The 22,811-nt window shown below is 47.7% G+C and overlaps 1 protein-coding gene and 1 pseudogene across 1 annotated transcript; one reads left to right on the top strand and one right to left on the bottom strand.

The window, feature by feature from the left end:
* The first annotated feature begins 5,792 nt into the window (after nucleotides 1-5,792).
* LOC112236702 (G-protein coupled receptor 3-like) lies at nucleotides 5,793-9,080 on the top strand. The gene is made up of 2 exons (XM_024405297.2): nucleotides 5,793-6,298; nucleotides 7,531-9,080. The coding sequence occupies exon 2, from the start codon at nucleotides 7,552-7,554 to the stop codon at nucleotides 8,542-8,544; it is 993 nt and encodes a 330-aa protein (XP_024261065.1). The 5' UTR covers nucleotides 5,793-6,298; nucleotides 7,531-7,551; the 3' UTR covers nucleotides 8,545-9,080.
* Nucleotides 9,081-13,236: 4,156 nt separating this feature from the next.
* LOC112236698 lies at nucleotides 13,237-21,583 on the bottom strand (annotated as a pseudogene).
* Between the last annotated feature and the right edge of the window lie 1,228 nt (nucleotides 21,584-22,811).

Here is a 22,811-nt window from a genome sequence, read left to right as displayed (position 1 = left end):
AGCCTGTCCTCCTCCTCCCTACACAACCCAGCCTGCTCCTCCTCCAACCCAGCCTGTCCTCCTCCTCCCTACACAACCCAGCCTGCCTCCTCCTCCCTACACAACCCAGCCTGCTCTCCTCCTCCCTACACAACCCAACCTGCCTCAGCCTGCTCTCCTCCTCCCTACACAACCCAGCCTGCTCTCCTCCTCCCTACACAACCCAGCCTGCTCTCCTCCTCCCTACACAACCCAGCCTGCTCTCCTCCTCCCTACACAACCCAGCCTGCTCGCCTCCTCCCTACACAACCCAGCCTGCTGTCCTTCTCCCTACACAACCCAGCCTGCTGTCCTCCTCGATACACAACCCAGCCTGCTCTTCTCCTCCTCCTACACAACCCAGCCTGCTCTCCTCCTCCCTACACAACCCAGCCTGCTCTCCTCCTTCCTACATAACCCAGCCTGCTCTCCTCCTCCCTGCTCTCCTCCTCCCTACACAACCCAGCCTGCTCTCCTCCTCCCTACACAACCCAGCCTGTCCTCCTCCTCCCTACACAACCCAGCCTGCTGTCCTCCTCCCTACACAACCCAGCCTGTTCTCCTCCTCCCTACACAACCCAGCCTGCTCTCCTCCTTCCTACACAACCCAGCCTGCTGTCCTCCTCCCTACACAACCCAGCCTGTTCTCCTCCTCCCTACACAACCCAGCCTGCTCTCCTCCTTCCTACACAACCCAGCCTGCTCTCCTCCTACCTACACAACCCAGCCTGCTCTCCTCCTCCCTACACAACCCAGCCTGCTCTCCTCCTCCCTACACAACCCAGCCTGCTCTCCTCCTCCCTACACAACCCAGCCTGCTCTCCTCCTCCCTACACAACCCAGCCTGCTCTCCTCCTCCCTACACAACCCAGCCTGCTCTCCTCCTCCCTACACAACCCAGCCTGCTCTCCTCCTCCCTACACAACCCAGCCTGTTCTCCTCCTCCCTACACAACCCAGCCTGCTCTCCTCCTCCCTACACAACCCAGCCTGCTCTCCTCCTCCCTACACAACCCAGCCTGCTCTCCTCCTCCCTACACAACCCAGCCTGCTCTCCTCCTCCCTACACAACTCAGCCTGCTCTCCTCCTCCTCCCTACACAACCCAGCCTGCTCTCCTCCTCCCTACACAACCCAGCCTGTCCTCCTCCTCCCTACACAACCCAGCCTGTCCTCCTCCTCCCTACACAACCCAGCCTGCTGTCCTCCTCCCTACACAACCCAGCCTGTTCTCCTCCTCCCTACACAACCCAGCCTGCTCTCCTCCTTCCTACACAACCCAGCCTGCTGTCCTCCTCCCTACACAACCCAGCCTGTTCTCCTCCTCCCTACACAACCCAGCCTGCTCTCCTCCTTCCTACACAACCCAGCCTGCTCTCCTCCTACCTACACAACCCAGCCTGCTCTCCTCCTCCCTACACAACCCAGCCTGCTCTCCTCCTCCCTACACAACCCAGCCTGCTCTCCTCCTCCCTACACAACCCAGCCTGCTCTCCTCCTCCCTACACAACCCAGCCTGCTCTCCTCCTCCCTACACAACCCAGCCTGCTCTCCTCCTCCCTACACAACCCAGCCTGTTCTCCTCCTCCCTACACAACCCAGCCTGCTCTCCTCCTCCCTACACAACCCAGCCTGCTCTCCTCCTCCCTACACAACCCAGCCTGCTCTCCTCCTCCCTACACAACCCAGCCTGCTCTCCTCCTCCCTACACAACTCAGCCTGCTCTCCTCCTCCCTACACAACCCAGCCTGCTCTCCTCCTCCCTACACAACCCAGCCTGTCCTCCTCCTCCCTACACAACCCAGCCTGCTCTCCTCCTCCCTACACAACCCAGCCTGCTCTCCTCCTCCCTACACAACCCAGCCTGCTCGCCTCCTCCATACACATCCCAGCCTGCTCTCCTCCTCCCTACACAACCCAGCCTGCTCTCCTCCTCCCTACACAACCCAACCTGCTCTCCTCCTCCCTACACAACCCAGCCTGCTCTCCTCCTCCCAACACAACCCAGCCTGCTCTCCTCCTCCCTACACAACCCAGCCTGCTCTCCTCCTTCCTACACAACCCAGCCTGCTCTCCTCCTCCCTACACAACCCAGCCTGCTCTCCTCCTCCCTACATAACCCAGCCTGCTCTCCTCCTTCCTACACAACCCAGCCTCTCCTCTCCTCCTCCCTACACAACCCAGCCTGCTCTCCTCCTTCCTACACAACCCAGCCTGCTCTCCTCCTCCCTGCTCTCCTCCTTCCTACACAACCCAGCCTGCTCTCCTCCTCCCTGCTCTCCTCCTTCCTACACAACCCAGCCTGCTCGCCTCCTCCCTACACAACCCAGCCTGCTCTCCTCCTCCCTACACAACCCAGCCTGCTCTCCTCCTTCCTACACAACCCAGCCTGCTCTCCTCCTCCCAACACAACCCAGCCTGCTCTCCTCCTCCCTACACAACCCAGCCTGCTCTTCTCCTTCCTACACAACCCAGCCTGCTCTCCTCCTCCCTACACAACCCAGCCTGCTCTCCTCCTCCCTACATAACCCAGCCTGCTCTCCTCCTCCCTGCTCTCCCTACACAACCCAGCCTGCTCTCCTCCTTCCTACACAACCCAGCCTGCTCTCCTCCTCCCTGCTCTCCTCCTTCCTACACAACCCAGCCTGCTCTCCTCCTCCCTGCTCTCCTCCTTCCTACACAACCCAGCCTGCTCTCCTCCTCCCTACACAACCCAGCCTGCTCTCCTCCTCCCTACACAACCCAGCCTGCTCTTCTCTTCACTACACAACCCAGCCTGCTCTCCTCCTCCCTACACAACCCAGCCTGCTCTCCTCCTTCCTACACAACCCAGCCTGCTCTCCTCCTTCCTACACAACCCAGCCTGCTCTCCTCCTCTCTGCTTCTGCTCTACATCATCGCTCTCCTCTCACACAAAACACACATGGATTTGTGCTGCAGAGTCAAAGTGTGTGTGTGTGTGTCTGTGTGTTCGGGGGAAGGACAGTGTGTGTGTATGTGTTGAGGGGAAGGGCAGTGTGTGTATGTGTGTGTGTGTGTTAGATAACCGAGGAAAATCCGCAGTCACGGCACCACGAGCTGGAGCTTCCTGTTAACAGCTCATAAACGCCACCTGAGGGCAGCCAGTCGGTAATGAATAGATACGTCTCTTCTCTACAGTATCTTACTGGTAAATACACTATAAAACAACAGTTACCTTCCTCTGTCTAAAAGCCCATCAGGTGTAACAGGGGTGGTGTAACAGGGGTGGTTCAGTCTTCCTCTGTCTAAAAGCCCATCAGGTGTAACAGGGGTGGTGTAACAGGGGTGGTTCAGTCTTCCTCTGTCTAAAAGCCCATCAGGTGTAACAGGGGTGGTGTAACAGGGGTGGTTCAGTCTTCCTCTGTCTAAAAGCCCATCAGGTGTAACAGGGGTAGTGTAACAGGGGTGGTTCAGCGAACCACATTCACTGGATTTGTAGGTTAATCTTGCCAGAAACCTGAATACTTGTGTTAGCTCCCCTAGTTGTTGCCTAGGTTTTAGCTCAGCGGGTTAGGTCTACTGTGATTTAACACTTCATCCAATTATTGTTTTGTACAAGTGAATAAATAAAAACAAGGAGATGAATGAGGCAGCGTTTACTGACTTTAACTAATTCTCTCTCTTTCCCTCTTCTCCCTCTAACAGTTTTTCCCGGTACTGTGTAAATGACATAATGCTTTGTGAGGTATCGATCTTTTCTCTCCCAAAGAGAACCGGAAGTCAGTTTCCTTATATGGTTCTATGGCAACAACAGGACGAAGGTCTCCCTCTATGCGTAGCGCCGTGGCCCGTGCGTAACCACGGAGATACATTGCAGCAACCACTGCAGCCCACGCAAGCTGTGTTTTATTACCCGGGGAAACAGAGAATCCTCTCTACTATCTACAGCGCCTTCAGAAACTACTCAGACCCCTTTGACTTTTTACACAGTGTTACATTACAGACTTATTCTAAAATGGATTCAAATAAAACAATTTCCTCTGTAATCTACACACAATACCCCATAATGACAAAGCAAAAACAGGTTTATAGACATAAAAAAATAAAAAACTGAAATATGACAATTACATGACATCACTGCCAAAGATGCCTCAACAATAGCACTGAGTAAAGGGTTTGAATACTATTTCAGTTTTAAAAAATGTATACATTAGCAAAAATTTCTAAAACCCTTTTTTCACTTTGTCATTATGGGGTATTGAGTGTAGATTGATCAGGAAAAAAAGCAATTTAATCCATTTTAGAATAAGGCTGTAAAATGTGGAAAAAGTCAAGGGGTCTGTATATCTGTATATCATCCAGGACTGTGTTTCACCAATGTGTCGATCATTAATCTATCATCTGATATCCTACATCCTTAACCGATCAATAATCTATCATCTGATATCCTACATCCTTAACCGATCAATAATCTATCATCTGATATACTACATCCTTAACCGATCAATAATCTATCATCTGATATACTACATCCTTAACTGATCAATAATCTATCATCTGATATCCTACATCCTTAACCGATCAATAATCTATCATCTGATATCCTACATCCTTAACCGATCAATAATCTATCATCTGATATCCTACATCCTTAACCGATCAATAATCTATCATCTGATATCCTACATCCTTAACCGATCAATAATCTATCATCTGATATCCTACATCCTTAACCGATCAATAATCTATCATCTGATATCCTACATCCTTAACCGATCAATAATCTATCATCTGATATCCTACATCCTTAACCGATCAATAATCTATCATCTGATATCCTACATCCTTAACCGATCAATAATCTATCATCTGATATCCTACATCCTTAACCGATCAATAATCTATCATCTGATATCCTACATCCTTAACCGATCAATAATCTATCATCTGATATCCTACATCCTTAACCGATCAATAATCTATCATCTGATATCCTACATCCTTAACCGATCAATAATCTATCATCTGATATCCTACATCCTTAACCGATCAATAATCTATCATCTGATATCCTACATCCTTAACCGATCAATAATCTATCATCTGATATCCTACATCCTTAACCGATCAATAATCTATCATCTGATATCCTACATCCTTAACCGATCAATAATCTATCATCTGATATCCTACATCCTTATCCTACATCCTTAACCGATCAAAAATATATCTGATATCCTACATCCATAACCAATCAATAATCTATCATCTGATATCCTACATCCTTAACCGATCAGCTGATCATGATTTAAAATAGATAAATGACCCTATTATTCTAATAGTAATATTATACATTATACATGACTGATTTCATATCTTTCAAAAACCCTGGACATTGTAGGACTATATATATATATATATATATGCTAGCCTACTCACTTTTTTATCAAATAATAACGCATGATTCATCCGAGACAAACGGTGCTTAGCCAGTGACTCAGCTTGGGACTGAAGGGTCTATGTAGCCAGTGACTCAGCTTGGGACTGAAGGGTCTATGTAGCCAGTGACTCAGCTTGGGACTGAAGGGTCTATGTAGCCAGTGACTCAGCTTGGGACTGAAGGGTCTATGTAGCCTATTCATGCACCTTTTGCTTACTGAATGACATGAACACTTCAACTTCAACTACACGTATGAGCTCCAATGTATTCGTATTGTATTATTTAATACCCACATAAAAAGAATCAAACCAATTGATTAAAACAATTTCTAGCATATAAGCTGCGTTTCAGCACCTTGGACAGCTCCCCAAGGCGTAAGCCCTCTCTTCAAACCTAATTCATTCACATTGATCAGAATCTCTACTGTGGTGTGTGTGTATGTGTCGGAAAAAGTCTACTGGGAATTATTTACGGGAAAGGTGCACACGAGGCAAGCCGCAGTGGGAGGGGCAGGAAGCTGTCGCATTTTTCTGAATGAAATTCCTCTACGGGAGTCCCCTATCACACCCCCCCGTCTCTCCTAGCACCTCATTGGCTGAAGCCCACCAACACTGACGTCAGTCAGACCTTCCCTAGTGAAGGACCCTGCGTGCATCAGATCCAGCCAGTCATTCTGGCGTTCGCACCACCCGGAGAAACTGAGAATATGTTATTACTCTGATGGGGACAGTCAGACAAGCCTTTTCTGAGATATAACCAACCATCGGTATACCGATACACCGAGACACAAGGACAGCATCACGGCATCACTGTCTCCTGAATACACTGTGAACAGAGCTGATTTGGAAGAATCGTGATCAAGGTATTTTTATCAATAGAAGGTAAGATATTTTGCAGTGTCTGTCTGTCTGTCTGTATGTGGTATGTAATGTGTATATTTTGTAAACATCAAATGATTTATCAGAGCCAGAGCATATTGACATGGTGTTTCAAGATGCTGGAAATCTGTTACAAAACACTCCCCACTGTACTATAGGAGAAGAGTGGAGAGGAGACACGAGAAGGGCTGCAGTCTTCTCCCCCATCTCCCTGGAGTGTGCACTCCTTCACTCCCCCTCATGGATTAAAAAGCATTGGATGGACGTAGGCTAGACAGGGATTTTTTACCATATGTCTTACATTGCTTTCTATTCCTTGTAAATCAATGAGGGGGGGGGTGAACATTTCAGAAAGAAGAGTAGAGATCAGGCAATGGAATAGAATGGTCCCATAACAATGGAATGGAATGGTCCCATAGAAATGGAATGGAATGGTCCCATATCAATGGAATGAAATGGTCCCAGAGCAATGCAATGGAATGGTCCCATAGCAATGGAATGGAATGGTCCCATAGAAATGGAATGGAATGGTCCCATAGCAATGGAATGGAATGGTCCCATAGAAATGGAATGGAATGGTCCCATAGAAATGGAATGGTCCCATAGAAATGGAATGGAATGGTCCCATAGAAATGGAATGGAATGGTCCCATATCAATGGAATGAAATGGTCCCAGAGCAATGCAATGGTATGGTCCCATAGCAACGGAATGGAATGGTCCCATAGCAATGGAATGGAATGGTCCCATAGCAATGGAATGGAATGGTCCCATAGCAATGGAATGAAATGGTCCCAGAGCAATGCAATGGAATGGTCCCATAGCAATGGAATGGAATGGTCCCAGAGCAATGCAATGGAATGGTCTCATAGCAATGGAATGGAATGGTCCCATAGAAATGGAATGGTCCCAGAGCAATGCGAGGAGCACGCTGAGTCTCTCCTTTGAGAGAGCAGTTTGAGTTGGACCAGTAGTTCAAGTGCCCTTCCTCCTGTGTCATAAAGGCCCGGACCTATTGTGGCCGAAGTGGCCGAAGACCCAGGAGAGGAAGCCACTGTAGACTATTGAGATGCAGCCCCAGCTCAGGGTTACTCACATGCAGGGAAGACAGAAGGAGAGGAAGAGCTGCTACTATTAGTACAGTAACAACGTGTATTAACATTTCTGTATCCTCTCTCTGTCTCTCTTTCTCTCTCTGTCTCTCTCTCTCTCTGTCTCTCTCCTCTCTCTCTCTCAGGTGTGGTGTGTTTGACCCATAATGACCCAAAATGACTCTGACGTCTGGTTCGAGGAGTCTTCAGGTTCAGGGATGTCTTCACCTCTTTCCCTGCTGGACCAATCAGATCCCACGGCCGTGCCTGAGGCCTCTCCTCTCAGCCTATGGGGAGTGGCACTGTGCGTATCGGGAACTCTCATCGTGTCCGAAAACGCCATCGTAGTGGCTGCCATCTTGGCTACGCCTTCTCTCCGCGCTCCTGTCTTCCTACTCCTCGCCAGCCTGGCATTAGCCGACCTGCTGGCGGGCGTGGCCTTGATCCTCCACTTCCTCTTCCTGTTTTGTGTGGAGCCCACGGATTGGTCGGAGCTGATGACGTCAGGGTTGCTGGCGACATCACTGACGGCCTCCCTCCTCAGCCTGATGGGTGTGGCCCTGGATCGTTACCTGTCTCTAAGCCAAGCCCTCACCTACGGCTCCCGCCACTCACGCCGCTGTGCCGCTGGTCTTCTGGCACTCGTCTGGCTGGGGTCTTGTCTGATTGGCTCGGGGCCGGTGCTGGGGTGGCACTGCCTCAATGACATCACATCCTGTTCCGTTGCGCGACCCCTGACCCGGACATACCTGTCGTTGCTCTGCGGCGGCTTCCTTCTGGTCGTCATGGTCACGCTGCAGCTGTACACCGGGATCTGCCGTGTCGCAAGGAGGCACGCCCACGCCATCGCCACGCAGAGACACTTCCTGCCTGACGACCAATCGTATGCCAGCAAGCACGGGGGCCGGGGTAAGGGACTCTCTCGGCTGTTGTTAGTCCTCGGAGTGTTCGTCAGCTGTTGGACGCCCTTCGCCCTCTACGGTTTGCTGGGCGACGCATCTAGCTCGCCCTTGTATACGTACGCTACGCTAGTGCCAGCGGCGGGGAACTCTCTGCTCAACCCTCTGCTGTATAGCCTGAGGAACAGAGACATACGACTGGTGCTGCTGCATGCCTGCTGTCCTCACAGACACAACACACACAGGCCTGTTGATGTGTAGGATGGACACACACACACACACACACATTGACTGCCCCATATATGTGAAAAAATCAAGAGAACATCATCATCACTTGCACTTGAGATAAAAAGCAATGAGAATGTACTGTTCCAGAAGACAGCCATCTTGGAATCAGCTGGAATCAAATGTGACGTACTGTATCATCTTAACATGTGCCTCATCCTCACCTAACATGTAGACCATCCAGTCTGATGCAATCACAGAGGTCCAACGTAATTCATCTGGATCCAACATATTTGCTTTAGGAGCACGGGAAAGTGGGTCTATACAATGATACTATTATAAGATATTATATTATAAGCCTTTGGGTGGTTTGTTGGGACTATATACTATGCTGCTGTCGGTGAACTCCAGAACACTTAGAAAGGGCACTGTCAAAGGCACTGTGACTATCTCTGAAAAGGTTTCAGTTTGCACAATGTTGTTTTTTATAAAATGTACAAATGTTGTCTTTTTCTACTTCAAAATAAAAGCTAATTTATTTTGTATGCAAAAACTGAAGTAGGGTTTCCCTCATTTTACTCGCACGCACGCACACACACACACACACACACACACACACACACACACACACACACACACACACACACACACACACACACACACACACACTGACTCAAAGTTCCAATGCAGCAAGTTTTATCTCAATATCAAATCATTTCTGGGTAACAATTAAGTACCTGATTGAGCAACGAGTGAGTTTCAATAACAATTAAGTACATTCATCAGCAACGAGTGAGTTTGAAATGCGGGGAAGCTAATTTTCGACATATAAATGCACCTTTATAATAAAGCATCATTGTATTTGCAGACCGATGTACTATAACCTAACCATTTTTAATGTGATGAGTAGATCGGATAGTCATAATTTAAGCTAATGTAACTGTTTGCGTGGCTCAACGTATATAGCGTAGAACCTGGGCCTTAGGCTATATCAGATATGATTCTTCTTTATTTACAGGCCTTCATTAGCCGGTATAGGCTTTCATTAGCTGGTACAGGCCTTCATTAGCCGGTATAGGCCTTCATTAGCCGGTATAGGCTTTCATTAGCCGGTGGGCCTTCAAGCCGGTACAGGCCTTGATTGGGAGGCCTTCATTAGCCGGTATAGGCTTTCATTAGCCGGTACAGGCCTTCATTAGCCGGTATAGGCTTTCATTAGCCGGTATAGGCCTTCATTAGCCGGTACAGGCCTTCATTAGCCGGTATAGGCCTTCATTAGCCGGTACAGGCCTTCATTAGCCGGTATAGGCCTTCATTAGCCGGTATAGGCTTTCATTAGCCGGTATAGGCCTTCATTAGCCGGTATAGGCCTTCATTAGCCGGTATAGGCTTTCATTAGCCGGTATAGGCCTTCATTAGCCGGTACAGGCCTTCATTAGCCGGTACAGGCTTTCATTAGCCGGTATAGGCCTTCATTAGCCGGTACAGGCCTTCATTAGCCGGTACAGGCCTTCATTAGCCGGTACAGGCCTTCATTAGCCGGTACAGGCCTTCATTAGCCGGTACAGGCCTTCATTAGCCGGTACAGGCTTTCATTAGCTGGTACAGGCCTTCATTAGCCGGTACAGGCCTTCATTAGCCGGTACAGGCCTTCATTAGCCGGTACAGGCCTTCATTAGCCGGTACAGGCCTTCATTAGCCGGTACAGGCCTTCATTAGCCGGTACAGGCCTTCATTAGCCGGTACAGGCCTTCATTAGCCGGTACAGGCCTTCATTAGCCGGTACAGGCCTTCATTAGCCGGTACAGGCCTTCATTAGCCGGTACAGGCCTTCGTTGTAAACAAGAATTTATTCTTAAAGGACTCGCCCAGTTAAAGAAAAGAGGCAATTCTACAACAAATGACGGCGTACCCTGATGACGGCGTACCCTGTTGACGGCGTACCCTGATGACGGCGTACCCTGTTGACGGCGTACCCTGATGACGGCGTAACCTGTTGACAGCGTACCCTGATGACAGAGTACCCTGATGACATTGACAAACAGATCAATGAAGACAACTTCGTGCAGACACAATTAGAATATAAACTTGAAGAAATTATTGTCCAAAAACAAACTTTTAAGTGGCTGTAGGTAGGTTTCCACCCAATTGGTAATGATACCAAAGCTGTCATCAAGGCAAAGGGTGGCTACTTCGAAGAATCTCAAATATATTTGAATTTGTTGAACATTTCTTGGGTTACTACATGATTCCATATGTGTTATTTCATAGTTTATGTATTTGTTTTTATTCTACAATGTAGAAAATAGTAAAAAAAAAAAGAAAAACCCTGGAATGAGTAGAACTTTTGACTGGTACTGTATATTAAACAGGAACATCTAAATATTCTGCACTGGGCCTTGAAGCACTTGAAGAATGTCCTACATCACACTCAGTTCGTGCCAAGTTTCCACGTCACTCTGTTTCTTTCTGCCTGGACTCCTCTACTCCAGATGTTTCTGGGTCTCCCTCGGTTTCTTTCTGCCTGGACTCCTCTACTCCAGATGTTTCTGGGTCTCCCTCTGTTTCTTTCTGCCTGGACTCCTCTACTCCAGATGTTCCTGGGTCTCCCTCGGTTTCTTTCTGCCTGGACTCCTCTACTCCAGATGTTTCTGGGTCTCCCTCGGTTTCTTTCTGCCTGGACTCCTCTACTCCAGATGTTTCTGGGTCTCCCTCTGTTTCTTTCTGCCTGGACTCCTCTACTCCAGATGTTCCTGGGTCTCCCTCGGTTTCTTTCTGCCTGGACTCCTCTACTCCAGATGTTTCTGGGTCTCCCTCGGTTTCTTTCTGCCTGGACTCCTCTACTCCAGATGTTTCTGGGTCTCCCTCGATTTCTTTCTGCCTGGACTCCTCTACTCCAGATGTTTCTGGGTCTCCCTCGGTTTCTTTCTGCCTGGACTCCTCTACTCCAGATGTTTCTGGGTCTCCCTCTGTTTCTTTCCGCCTGGGGGTTCCATTTCAGGCACGTGATGCTGAAGGACAATTCTGAAAGGGTGTGTCCAATCCAACTCCACGTTCCTCTATAGGAGGATCTCAATCATCTCGACTGAGAAAGAAAAACACATGGACAAAAACTGGACAGGAACTCACTGACACACAAACACTGTACTTCATCTTTATTTTTATGATAATCCTCACGGAAAACGTCGAGACCGACGGGACAAGCGGAAACATGTGGTTGGATAATAACATGTTCAGGTCTGATTGTGGCTTTACACTTTGGATTTAAAACAAACAGAAGGCACTTAAAACAGAAGACGATCAACTTGTCTCAGACACAGATCTAAGATCAGTTACGCATCATCCAATCCTATGGGGATGGGAACGAAAAACAAACCTGACCCTAGATCAGTGTCCAAGGGTAACTTCATCCTCCTCGCACATAAACATGAAAAAGCAAAGGCACTTAAGGAGGGGCGGGACTAGGGCAAGAGAGGGATCACTTATTGGGCAGAGCATGTTTTGACTGACAGGGGACATGGTTTTATTGAGCCAGAGCTGAATCAAAACATTTCAGAATGTTTAGAAAAGGGGGACATTCAGCTGAACCTATTTATAGATAAATACATTCTATTTCTACCCCACCTGTTAATGAGTCCCTCCGTCACGTAGGTAACCATTCCCATGCCAACAATAGAGCGAAAGACAGGGGAAAAAATAAACTGCAATAAGAAAAACAACTTTCGCTGTCTTCTTTAGCACATCTATAACTATCATAAAGTAAAATATGATTCTTAACACAGATCCTCAGTTATACCATTATGGGACTGTTCGTCTGTATGTAAAGGATCAATATCTATACTATGTTATCTGTGAGTATGATTCTCATTACCACACCCACACACACACACACACACACACACACACACACACACACTTTGGCCATGTGCCCTTCAGAAATAATTGGGTTTTTGATATTTGGACCGTTCTCCATACTGAAGTCATCGGCTATCAGTTAAGTTCAACAAAAAACATACAGGGAATGTGACTGGCACACGGGGGGAATGTGGCTGGCACACGGGGGGAATGTGACTGGTACACGGGGGAATGTGGCTGGCACACGGGGGGAATGTGGCTGGCACACGGGGGAATGTGGCTGGCACACGGGGGAATGTGGCTGGCTGTGGCTGGCACACGGGGGGAATGTGGCTGGCACACGGGGGAATGTGGCTGGCACACGGGGGAATGTGGCTGGCACACGGGGGGAATGTGGCTGGCACACGGGGGAATGTGGCTGGCACACAGGGGAGAATGTGGCTGGCAAGGGGGAATGTGACTGGCACACCGGGGGGTGGGTGTTGTGACTGGCACACGGGGGGAATGTGGCTGGCACACGGGGGGAATGTGGCTGGCACACGGGGGAAATGTGTGGCACTGGCACACGGGGGTGTGTGACTGGCTCTAGCACACGGGGAATGTGAATGTGACTGGCACACGGGGAATGGGGCACACGGGGGAATGTGACTGACTGTGACTGGCACGGGGGTATGTGACTGGCACACGGGGGTGACTGGCACACGGGGGGAATGTGACTGGGGGGGAGGGTGACTGGCACACGGGGGAGGGTGACTGGCAATGTGACTGGCACACGGGGGAGGGTGACTGGCACACGGGGGAATGTGACTGGCACAGGGGGGAATGTGACTGGCACACGGGGAATGTGACTGGCACAGGGGGAATGTGACTGGGGGGGAATGTGACTGGCACACGGGGGAATGTGACTGGCACACGGGGGGAATGTGACTGGCACAGGGGGGAATGTGACTGGCTTAGACAGGAGTGTGGAAGAGGACACACTTGTCTTTGGCCCTCTACTCCTCAGATCATTGGTTATAAAGAAGTAATGGCAAAAGGACATGATGCATTCTCTCTGAGGAGGACTGAGGAAGACCACGATGGTGGTGGTGGTGAAGGAGGCCTCACTCGGACCAATCGTCATCGTCCAACTCCGAGGAGTCGTCTTCGCTGTCGCTGCACTCCACAGCAATACGGCGAGACAAGATGGCCGCTACGTCGTTGCCATAGTTATCCTTCTTCTCCTGCTCTTTCTGTTCCTCCACTTTACGAAGGTTAAAACCTGCAAGAGAGAGCGGGAGGGGGGGTTAGGGTGTGTTTATGTGTACTGGTATCTATCTGTGTGTGTGTGTGTGTGTCGTACCTTGCCGGATAGCTGACAGCAAGTCATTGTGAGCGTCAGCGGGGGCTTCTGGCTGAACCTGGGTGGGTTTGAGAGGAGGGGGAACCACAATGGAGAAGGAGGGAGGGGGAGGCCAGAAGAGGGGGAGGAGGAGGGCCTGGGGGAGGCGGGGGAGGAGGAGGAGGAGGGGCGCCACCACCCTGGGGGAGAGAGGGGGAGTAGGTGGAGAGATGGTGGTCTGGGAGAGAGGAGAAGGTGGGGCAGGGGGAGGGATAGGCAGAGGAGAAGAGAGGAGGGGGAGCAGGAGGGGAGGAGTCAAATCCAGAGGGGGAGGGGGAGGGATCCCCAAGCCAGAGGGGGAGGGGGAGGTGGGGCAGGGGGAGGGGCCAGGTTGGGCCGGGAGCCACTGGAAACAGAAGAGGTCATGGGAGGGGCTGGAGGAGGGTGTGTAGGGCTCAGAACGCTGGTGCGCTTCTGGGATGGTGCTCCGTACTGTCCGTCATACCTGCCAATGAGAGCGCACGGGGTGGATTAGGAACAGGGCACGGGATGGATTAGGAACAGGGCACGGGGTTCTCCAAAATGCTCTGTATCCAAACAATTCTGACCACTGGAGATGAAGGGTGTTGACTGGCGAGTAGACGCTAATGTTAGCTATGCTAAATTAGCATAGAATGTGTAAAAACTACAGTATTTGGTCAATTATGAGGTGCAACCACTGTTCCCCTCCATCCTCTACTTACGTCATGTCTGGGGGTGGAGGGGGCAGGAAGTCGTCGGGAGCGGGGGGAGGGAGGGGGGAGCCGGGATCGAAGGCATACGACCCTGTACTCTGGTCTAAACCATCAGGGGAATAACAGCCTTCTCCTGAACCAATACTGCCATTCAGACCCTCAAGAGATTCTCTACACACAGCAAGATACATGGGTGCACAGACAAAACAAAACACACACAAAAAAAGAGTATTTTTGATCAATGACAAGACACCACAATTAAACCGTTTAAAACCAGTCTATAGGACAACCCTCTCCCCTACAGACATAGAACCTCCCTCCTTCATATTCTCTCTCTCCCCTTCTCCACTTCATATAGCCTCTCTCTCCCTGTTCTCACTCCCTCACCCATCTCTCTCCCTGTTCTCACTCCCTCACCCTGTTCTCACTCCCTCACCCGGTTCTCACTCTCCTCTCTCATCCTGTTCTCATTCTCTCACCCATCTCTCTCCCTGTTCTCACTCTCCCTCTCTTCTCTCCCTGTTCTCACTCTCTCCCTGTTCTCACTCTCTCATTCTCTCTCCCTGTTCTCATTCCCTCTCTCCCCCTGTTCTCATTCCCTCTCTCCCCCTGTTCTCATTCTCTCTCTCCCCCTGTTCTCATTCTCTCTCCATCTCTCACCCCATGTCATTCTTGGGTACCACAAACTCTTCCCCCATCTTGCGTCGTTCCCACTCATCCTTTCTGGTCTTGATCTTTCTGGGATTCAGAGTCCGCATATTTTGATTGTCCTTCTTCTCCTTCTACTCAGACAGAGACCCCATGTCATTCTTGGGACAGAGAGAACTCTTCCCCCATCTTGGGAGAAAGAGACTCATCCTTTCTGGTCTTGATCTTTCTGGGATTCAGAGTCCGACAGATTTTGATTGTCCTTCTTCTCCTTCTACTCAGACAGAGAGAAAGAGGGGGAGAAAGAGGGAGAAAGAGAGAGAGGGGGGAGAAAGAGGGACAGAGAGGGGGAGAAAGAGAGAGAGACAGAGAGAGAGAGACAGAGGGGGAGAAATAGAGAGAGAGAAAGAGGGGGAGAAAAAGAGGGGGGAGAAAGAGGGACAGAGAGGGGGAGAAAGAGGGACAGAGAGGGGGGGAGAAAGAGGGACAGAGGGGGAGAAAGAGGGACAGAGAGGGGGAGAAAGAGGGACAGAGAGGGGGAGAAAGAGGGACAGAGAGGGGGGAGAAAGAGGGACAGAGAGGGGGGAGAAAGAGGGACAGAGAGGGGGAGAAAGAGGGACAGAGAGGGGGGGAGAAAGAGAGAGAGAGAGAGAAAGAGGGGGAGAAAAAGAGAGGGGGAGAAAGAGGGACAGAGAGGGGGGAGAAAGAGAGAGAGAGAGAGAGAAAGAGGGGGAGAAAGAAGAGGGGGGAGAAAGAGAGAGAGAGAAAGAGGGGGAGAAAGAGAGAGGGGGAGAGAAGAGAGAGAGAGAAAGAGGGGGAGAAAGAGAGAGGGGGGAGAGAGAGAGAGAGAGAGAAAGAGGGGGGAGAAAGAGAGAGGGGGAGAAAGAGAGAGAGAGAAAGAGGGGGGAGAAAGAGAGAGGGGGAGAGAGAGAGAGAGGGGGGGAGAAAGAGAGAGGGGGAGAGAGAGAGAGGGGGAGAAAAAGAGAGGGGGAGAAAGAGAGAGAGAGAAAGAGGGGGAGAAAGAGAGAGGGGGAGAGAGAGAGAGGGGGGAGAAAAAGAGAGGGGGAGAGAGAGAGAGAGAGAAAGAGGGGGAGAAAAAGAGAGGGGGGAGAAAGAGAGAGAGAGAAAGAGGGGGAGAAAGAGAGAGGGGGAGAGAGAGAGAGAGAAAAGAGGGGGAGAAAGAGAGGGGGGGGGAGAGAGAGAGAGGGGGAGAAAAAGAGAGAGAGAAAGAGGGGGAGAAAAAGAGAGGGGGGAGAAAGAGAGAGAGAGAAAGAGGGGGAGAAAGAGAGAGGGGGGAGAGAGAGAGAGAGAGAAAGAGGGGGAGAAAGAGAGAGGGGGAGAGAGAGGGGGAAAGAGTCAAAAAGAAACAGAAAAGAGTGTTTAACTAAGCTACGTACATTTCAATACTGTGTTTAAAGAAGAGGACGTACATTTCCCCAACAGGCCAAAAACAAACTACTGTCGAATTAAAATGTGTGTGTGTGTGTGTGTGTGTGTGTGTGTGTGTTACCCTGTGTTTGCGTCTCTCCTTCATGATGTCCTTGGTGTCCTGCAGCATCTTCTCCTTCCACAGGTCAAAGAAGTAAGATGGGTCCGTGTAGAACTTCAGAGCATCCTTCCCATCGTCCCTAATCATGACAACAGGCCAAATCAGTGTGTGTGTGTGTGTGTGTGTGTGTGCAGGGTCACTTAGGGCCCCCAACCCCAAAAAAAAGAGTATGAATAGTAGAATAGACAAGGTGAAAGTTCGTCACTCAATTAGGCATGTCAGCTAAACATTTTAGAATGGTAGTCTAGCCAGCTACAGTGCCTTCAGAAAGTACACTACATACACAAAAGTATGTGGACACCCCTTCAAAATGAGTGGATTTAGCTATTTCAGCCACACGTTGCTGACCGGTGTATAAAATCGAGCACACCGCCATGCAATCTCCATAGACAAACAATGGCAGTAAAATGGCAGAAGTCCATCCAGGAATGGTTTGTCGAGATCGGTGTGGAATAACTTGACTTGTCTGCACAGAGCCCTGAACTCACTAATGCTCTTATGTCCCCACAGCAGTGTCCCAACATCTGGTGGAAAGCCTTCCCAGAAGAGTGGATGTTCGACGAGCAGGTGTCCACATACATTTGGCCATTACAGAAAACGTTTGACCTCTGTCATTGCCAACAAAGGGTACATAACAAAGTATTGAGATAAACTTTTGTTTTTGACCAAATACTTATTTTCCACCATAATTTGCAAATAAATTAATTAAAAATCCTACAATGTGATTTTCTGGATTTTTCTCTCTCATTTTGTCTGTCATAGTTGAAGTGTACCTATGATGAAAATTACAGGCCTCTCATCTTTTTAAGTGGGAGAACTTGCACAATTGGTGGCTGACTAAATACTTTTTTTCCCCCACTGTATGTATGTACAGTGGGACACATATATATATACATATATATATATACACACATTTTATATATATATATATATAATGTGTATATATATATAATGTGTATATATATATATATATATATATATATATATATATATATATATATATATATATATATATATATATATATATATATATAAATAAAATGAATGGAAAAAGTTAATGTGTTTGATACCATTCCATTCACCCCATTATTATGAGCCGTCCTCCCCTTAGCTGAGGTGTGTGTGTGTGTACCTGTACTGGCTGAGGTGTGTGTGTGTACCTGTACTGGCTGAGGTTGTTGAGTGGTGGAGGAGGATTGCAGGTCAGATAGGTCTCCTGTACAGGCAGTGGTAAAGAGGGTCTACAGAATAACTGCTGGTCCTGAGTCAGATTACTATGAAACGCTTTCTTCTGGGTGATGGCCTGCAGAGAGACTGGGAGAGATGGATTGAGGGATTGAGGGAGATAGAGAAGGAGACAGAGAGAGTTAGGGTTAGTATTTGAGACAGAAGCAAACGGTATCTGTTGCATTACATCTACTGAATTCTGACTTGAATACTAAACACAGGGCTGTTGTTATGTTTACTGGACATGGGTCGTCCCAGTCAGGAACTGAAAAATCACATTCAATTAAGATTCCACATAGTTTTTTAGTCGCTTAAACTGTGTCTGGGAAACCACCCTGTGGTTTATAATGAGGGATATGCATATTTCCCTTTCAAGACGGTAGGATACATATCTAGATACATGGGCTCCGATACGATACGTTTTAGTTTGAAATGATGCGGTTTGATTCGAGGGCCGAATCGTTGCGATGCGGTTTGATTCGAGGGCCGAATCGATGCGATTCGGTTCAATGCGAAAGTATTCGACGCACTAACATTTGTTGAAAAATCACATTTATTTTCCATCATAAACCAAATCTGCTGCTGATGGAGCTCATGAGCTGGGCCTCGCCGAGCTGGGGTGTGTGTGTGTGTGTGTGTGTAGATATCTATAGTGTATGTGGGCACCAGACTGTTTCTCTTCTCCTCCCATAGGATCCCTGATGGCTAACGATAACATATCCTGACATAATGTAAACATGATACATTACCCTCTCACCCTCAGTGAGTGACATAATGTAAACATGATACATTACCCTCTCACCATCAGTGAGTGACATGTCCTGACATAATGTAAATGTTATACATTACCTTCGCACCATCAGTGAAATGAATAAGTATATTTCAGAAATAAGAAATCAGAACCCATCAATATGTCTATAGTGTATGTGGGCACCTAAGCTTAGCCATATGGGAAATTGGGCACGGACCCCGCCCTCATTTGAACCGGAGACCGATGCACTCATATCTTAATCATTTGAACCGGAGACCGATGCACTCATATCTTAATCATTTGAACCGGAGACCGATGCACTCATATCTTAATCATTTGAACCGGAGACCGATGCACTCATATCTTAATCATTTGAACCGGAGACCGATGCACTCATATCTTAATCATTTGAACCGGGGACCGATGCACTCATATCTTAATCATTTGAACCGGAGACCGATGCACTCATATCTTAATCATTTGAACCGGGGACCGATGGACTCATATCTTAATCATTTGAACCGGGGACCAATGGACTCATATCTTAATCATTTGAACCGGAGACCGATGCACTCATATCTTAATCATTTGAACCGGGGACTGATCGTTACATCCCTGTGTATAATGTCAGTCTCTTACCCTCCTCCTCTTTAGGGTCGAGCTGGGTGACTTTGACCTGTAGACGGTCCACTCTCTCACCCAGTGAGTTCACCCTGATAGCAAACGTCCCCGCTTGCACAAACAGCTCTCCAAACACATCCTCTGCATACTTACCTACACAAACAAATGTATAGGCTTCATACACACATGATGACATAACAAGACACACACAATCATACTACAATACACATACATTTCATTGCATTAAGCATTTCCCTAGGTATAAACTCACATCACACACAGAGAGACAGAAACTTACTGAGGCTGCCTAGCTGGCGTATGATGTTGGCGAGGCTGATGTTGGTGACACACTCCAGCTCACTGCGGATGGTGCTGGGGAGCACCTGGCGGCACACATGGCGAGGCTCGATGTTCCTCGTCACCAACGGCATTTTGTGACGGGAGGGGGGCGGTGGGCTTCCCCTGGAGGAGGAGCGGGAGGGGGGCGGTGAGAAAGACAGACGGACTGGTCAGATAGAGAATACTTTACTGGTCAGCTAGAGAAGACTTTACTGGTTTGATAGAGAATACTTTACTGGTCAGCTAGAGAAGACTTTACTGGTCAGCTAGAGAAGACTTTACTGGTCTGATAGAGAAGACTTTACTGATCTGATAGAAATGTGTTTTCTAGATCAGACATCCCACAGTGGGATTTTTTTTTAAATCATTTTAATTTCACCTTTATTTAACCAGGTAGGCTAGTTGAGAACAAGTTCTCATTTGCAACTGTGACCTGGCCAAGATAAAGCAAAGCAGTGTGACACAGACAACAACACAGAGTTACACATGGAGTAAACAATAAACAAGTCAATGACACAAACAAGTCAATGACACAATAGAGATAAGAAAGTCTATATACCGTGTGTGCAAAAGGCATGAGGAGGTAGGCAATAAATAGACCATAGGAGTGAATAATTACAATGTAGCAGATTAACACTGGGGTGATAAATGAGCAGATGATGATGTGCAAGTAGAGATACTGGTGTGCAAAAGAGCAGAAAAGTAAATAAAATAAAAACAGTATGGGGGATGAGGTAGGTAGATTGGGTGGGCTATTTACAGATGGACTATGTACAGCTGCAGCGATCGGTTAGCTGATGTTTTAAAGTTGGTGAGGGAAATAAAAGTCACAAAGGGATGTGTCTTTGTGATGCAGATTAGAGACGCTCTATTTCTATCCACCATTTAAAAGAGAAGTTTCATTCCGTTCAATAAAACACCATGTGACTGAGTAGCAGACGACGAAAGCAGAACCAAAACCACAGCCTAGTTCTATTCTGGTCCTTCCCCTCTTCCCTTAACCCCTTTCAATGTGCATACATCTGAGAGGAGTGCAAACAATATGGTGGACTGGTGGTGGAGGATCAACACACACACATTTATAGATGGTAGTGACATGAATGGAACTCGACTCAATCAACCCCCGGCACCATAATACTGTAATGTACCCAGCAGCCACACGGGGTCGCTCTAGTCAACACCAACTCCCATTAGAACAACCACAGCCCAAGTGAATTATCCTCGGCTTTTCCAGTAAACACTCATGTGCATTTGCTGTCTCAGCACTCTATAAAACTATAAAGCACTTCTATGGAGTTAAAACAATTAGCCAAATGTCTAGCAGGGTACAGTAGCTACTATGGTCTTCTTGGTCGGTGCATTTCACTTGACAGGCAAGCTCATTTATCCCATTTGATTAATATTTACAGGTTGGTTACAAGCTTTGGGTATGACGTAAACAGACAAAAAAAAAACTTCCCTGACTAAAACAGAATGTTATGAAGCCAGATGTCCCATCGCCCAAACTATCTACCATACAGTTGAGTGCATCAGTGTAGCGACAATGGAGCGCGCCAGTGTGTCATGACTTTTACACTGACACAAAAGCAAGACAGCCTATCCCAACTCTGTACCTGACAAATAATTTATTTCTCAACATAAAAACTCATCTGAAAGGAGACCTGTTTTGAGTCCTAAACATAGCAACACACCCAGAAACTGCATTACAATAGTCACGGCGAGGGAAGTTGACATGAAACCTGGGCTCTCGGCCTTGTCAGTTTAGCAGGAAGTAAAATAGAAAGCGCCCCTCATTATGTCCGAAAATCGTCGGAGAAAACAATTCTTCTATATTAACTTCAGAAAAACGCGATAAATAAACACTGATCGCTTACCGTTAAACGGCCACTTGTAGAATCAGTCAAATTAGTCTTGTTTCTACTTTTCGGAGTCTTTCAGCAGCAACAAAAATGAAAGATTTACTGTAAACAGAGGGACTAAGGAGATCACAAAGAGAGGTCCCAAATTTGTGAACTTCTGATTGGACAAGGCTTCGACATTCCAGGCGCCGATTGGTTCCTCTCAACCTATGTCATCAGCGAGGACATGGCAATTTGGAAGTACTCTACGTAACTCCACCAGTTTAGTCGTAAACATCTGTCCGCAGTTTGCGTAGCAGGGGTGGAGATATTAACGCACATTCCAGAGTATGCTCTCAGCGGGTTAGAACCAGGGGAGAATGACTGTCCCCTCCCATTGATCATTTTGAGTTGAAGGCCGACCGCAGTACTGCCGGCATTGTTTTTCGAAAACAGCATCGATCCCCCATTATAGTGGAATGGGGAAATGGCGATCTTCGTAGTCAATATTCGTGGATATAAATATTTTTTTCGAATACAGTTAATGGTACCAATAATTGCTTTTATTTCACCAAATGTGTGTCGTTGAACCGATTACTTTAAAGTCACACACAGACAAAGTTATAAGTATACTTTAGTTGCTAATGGAAGCCTGCAGTACCTCGAGTGGCCTTCAACTTGAGATACTCCATGAGAGGAGGCAGCACTGAGCAGTCCTGCAACGTCACTTTCTAGAGTAGCTCAAAATGTGCGTACAATGTTTCCAAAACTCCTCCATGTAAGCAAGATTGCGACACGCTGAAAAGACACTTCCTGCTCATCTTAACAAGCTGAGCATTCTCATAGGAAACAATTGGGTGACGTCATCGATGGCTTCTTCCATGCATTTCACGGTCTTTGGTTAGAACACATCCCAGGAATGGACTGGCATTTTGAGAGTGAATAGAAGCTTATTATGCAGAATCGGAGGTTATAAAGGTTTGTAACTACCGTGTCACCGTCATGTGTAGTATGCTATCTGTGAAATGTTCGAGTGTGATGAAAATTGTAAGTAGACTAGTACAATGGAAGATCACTATATATTGCACTTATAAAATATGAAAACTTTGAAATCAATAAATGTCTTCACATTGTACTCGTCGTCAGATAATCAACCCCCCTCCAACACAACTAAAAAACAAACATTTTGGCACTGAGCAAATTTCAGGGCTGCCTTTAGTATATAAACATTCAATAGAACAATAGAAAAGGGGCATTTATTTTTTTGTTGCCGAGTTTAGCCATTTGAATAACATTTTTCAGCAGCTTGGTGGTAGTTGAACTAAATTCAAATATGTTTTACCTGTGTAGTGGTGTAGCTAACTACTGGAACTACACACTTCTTGGGTGAAGTAGGCACAAATTTACTTTCTTTTTCAGG

The sequence above is a fragment of the Oncorhynchus tshawytscha genome, linkage group LG31, assembly GCF_018296145.1.
Source record: "Oncorhynchus tshawytscha isolate Ot180627B linkage group LG31, Otsh_v2.0, whole genome shotgun sequence".
NCBI lineage: Eukaryota > Metazoa > Chordata > Actinopteri > Salmoniformes > Salmonidae > Oncorhynchus > Oncorhynchus tshawytscha.
The sequence above is the reverse complement of the archived record's forward strand: the minus strand, read 5'-3'. Positions and strand labels throughout refer to the sequence as shown.

Excerpts from the sequence above, each read along its gene's own strand:
- LOC112236702 (XM_024405297.2), top strand. The coding sequence starts at position 7,552 with ATGACCCAAAATGACTCTGACGTCTGGTTCGAGGAGTCTTCAGGTTCA.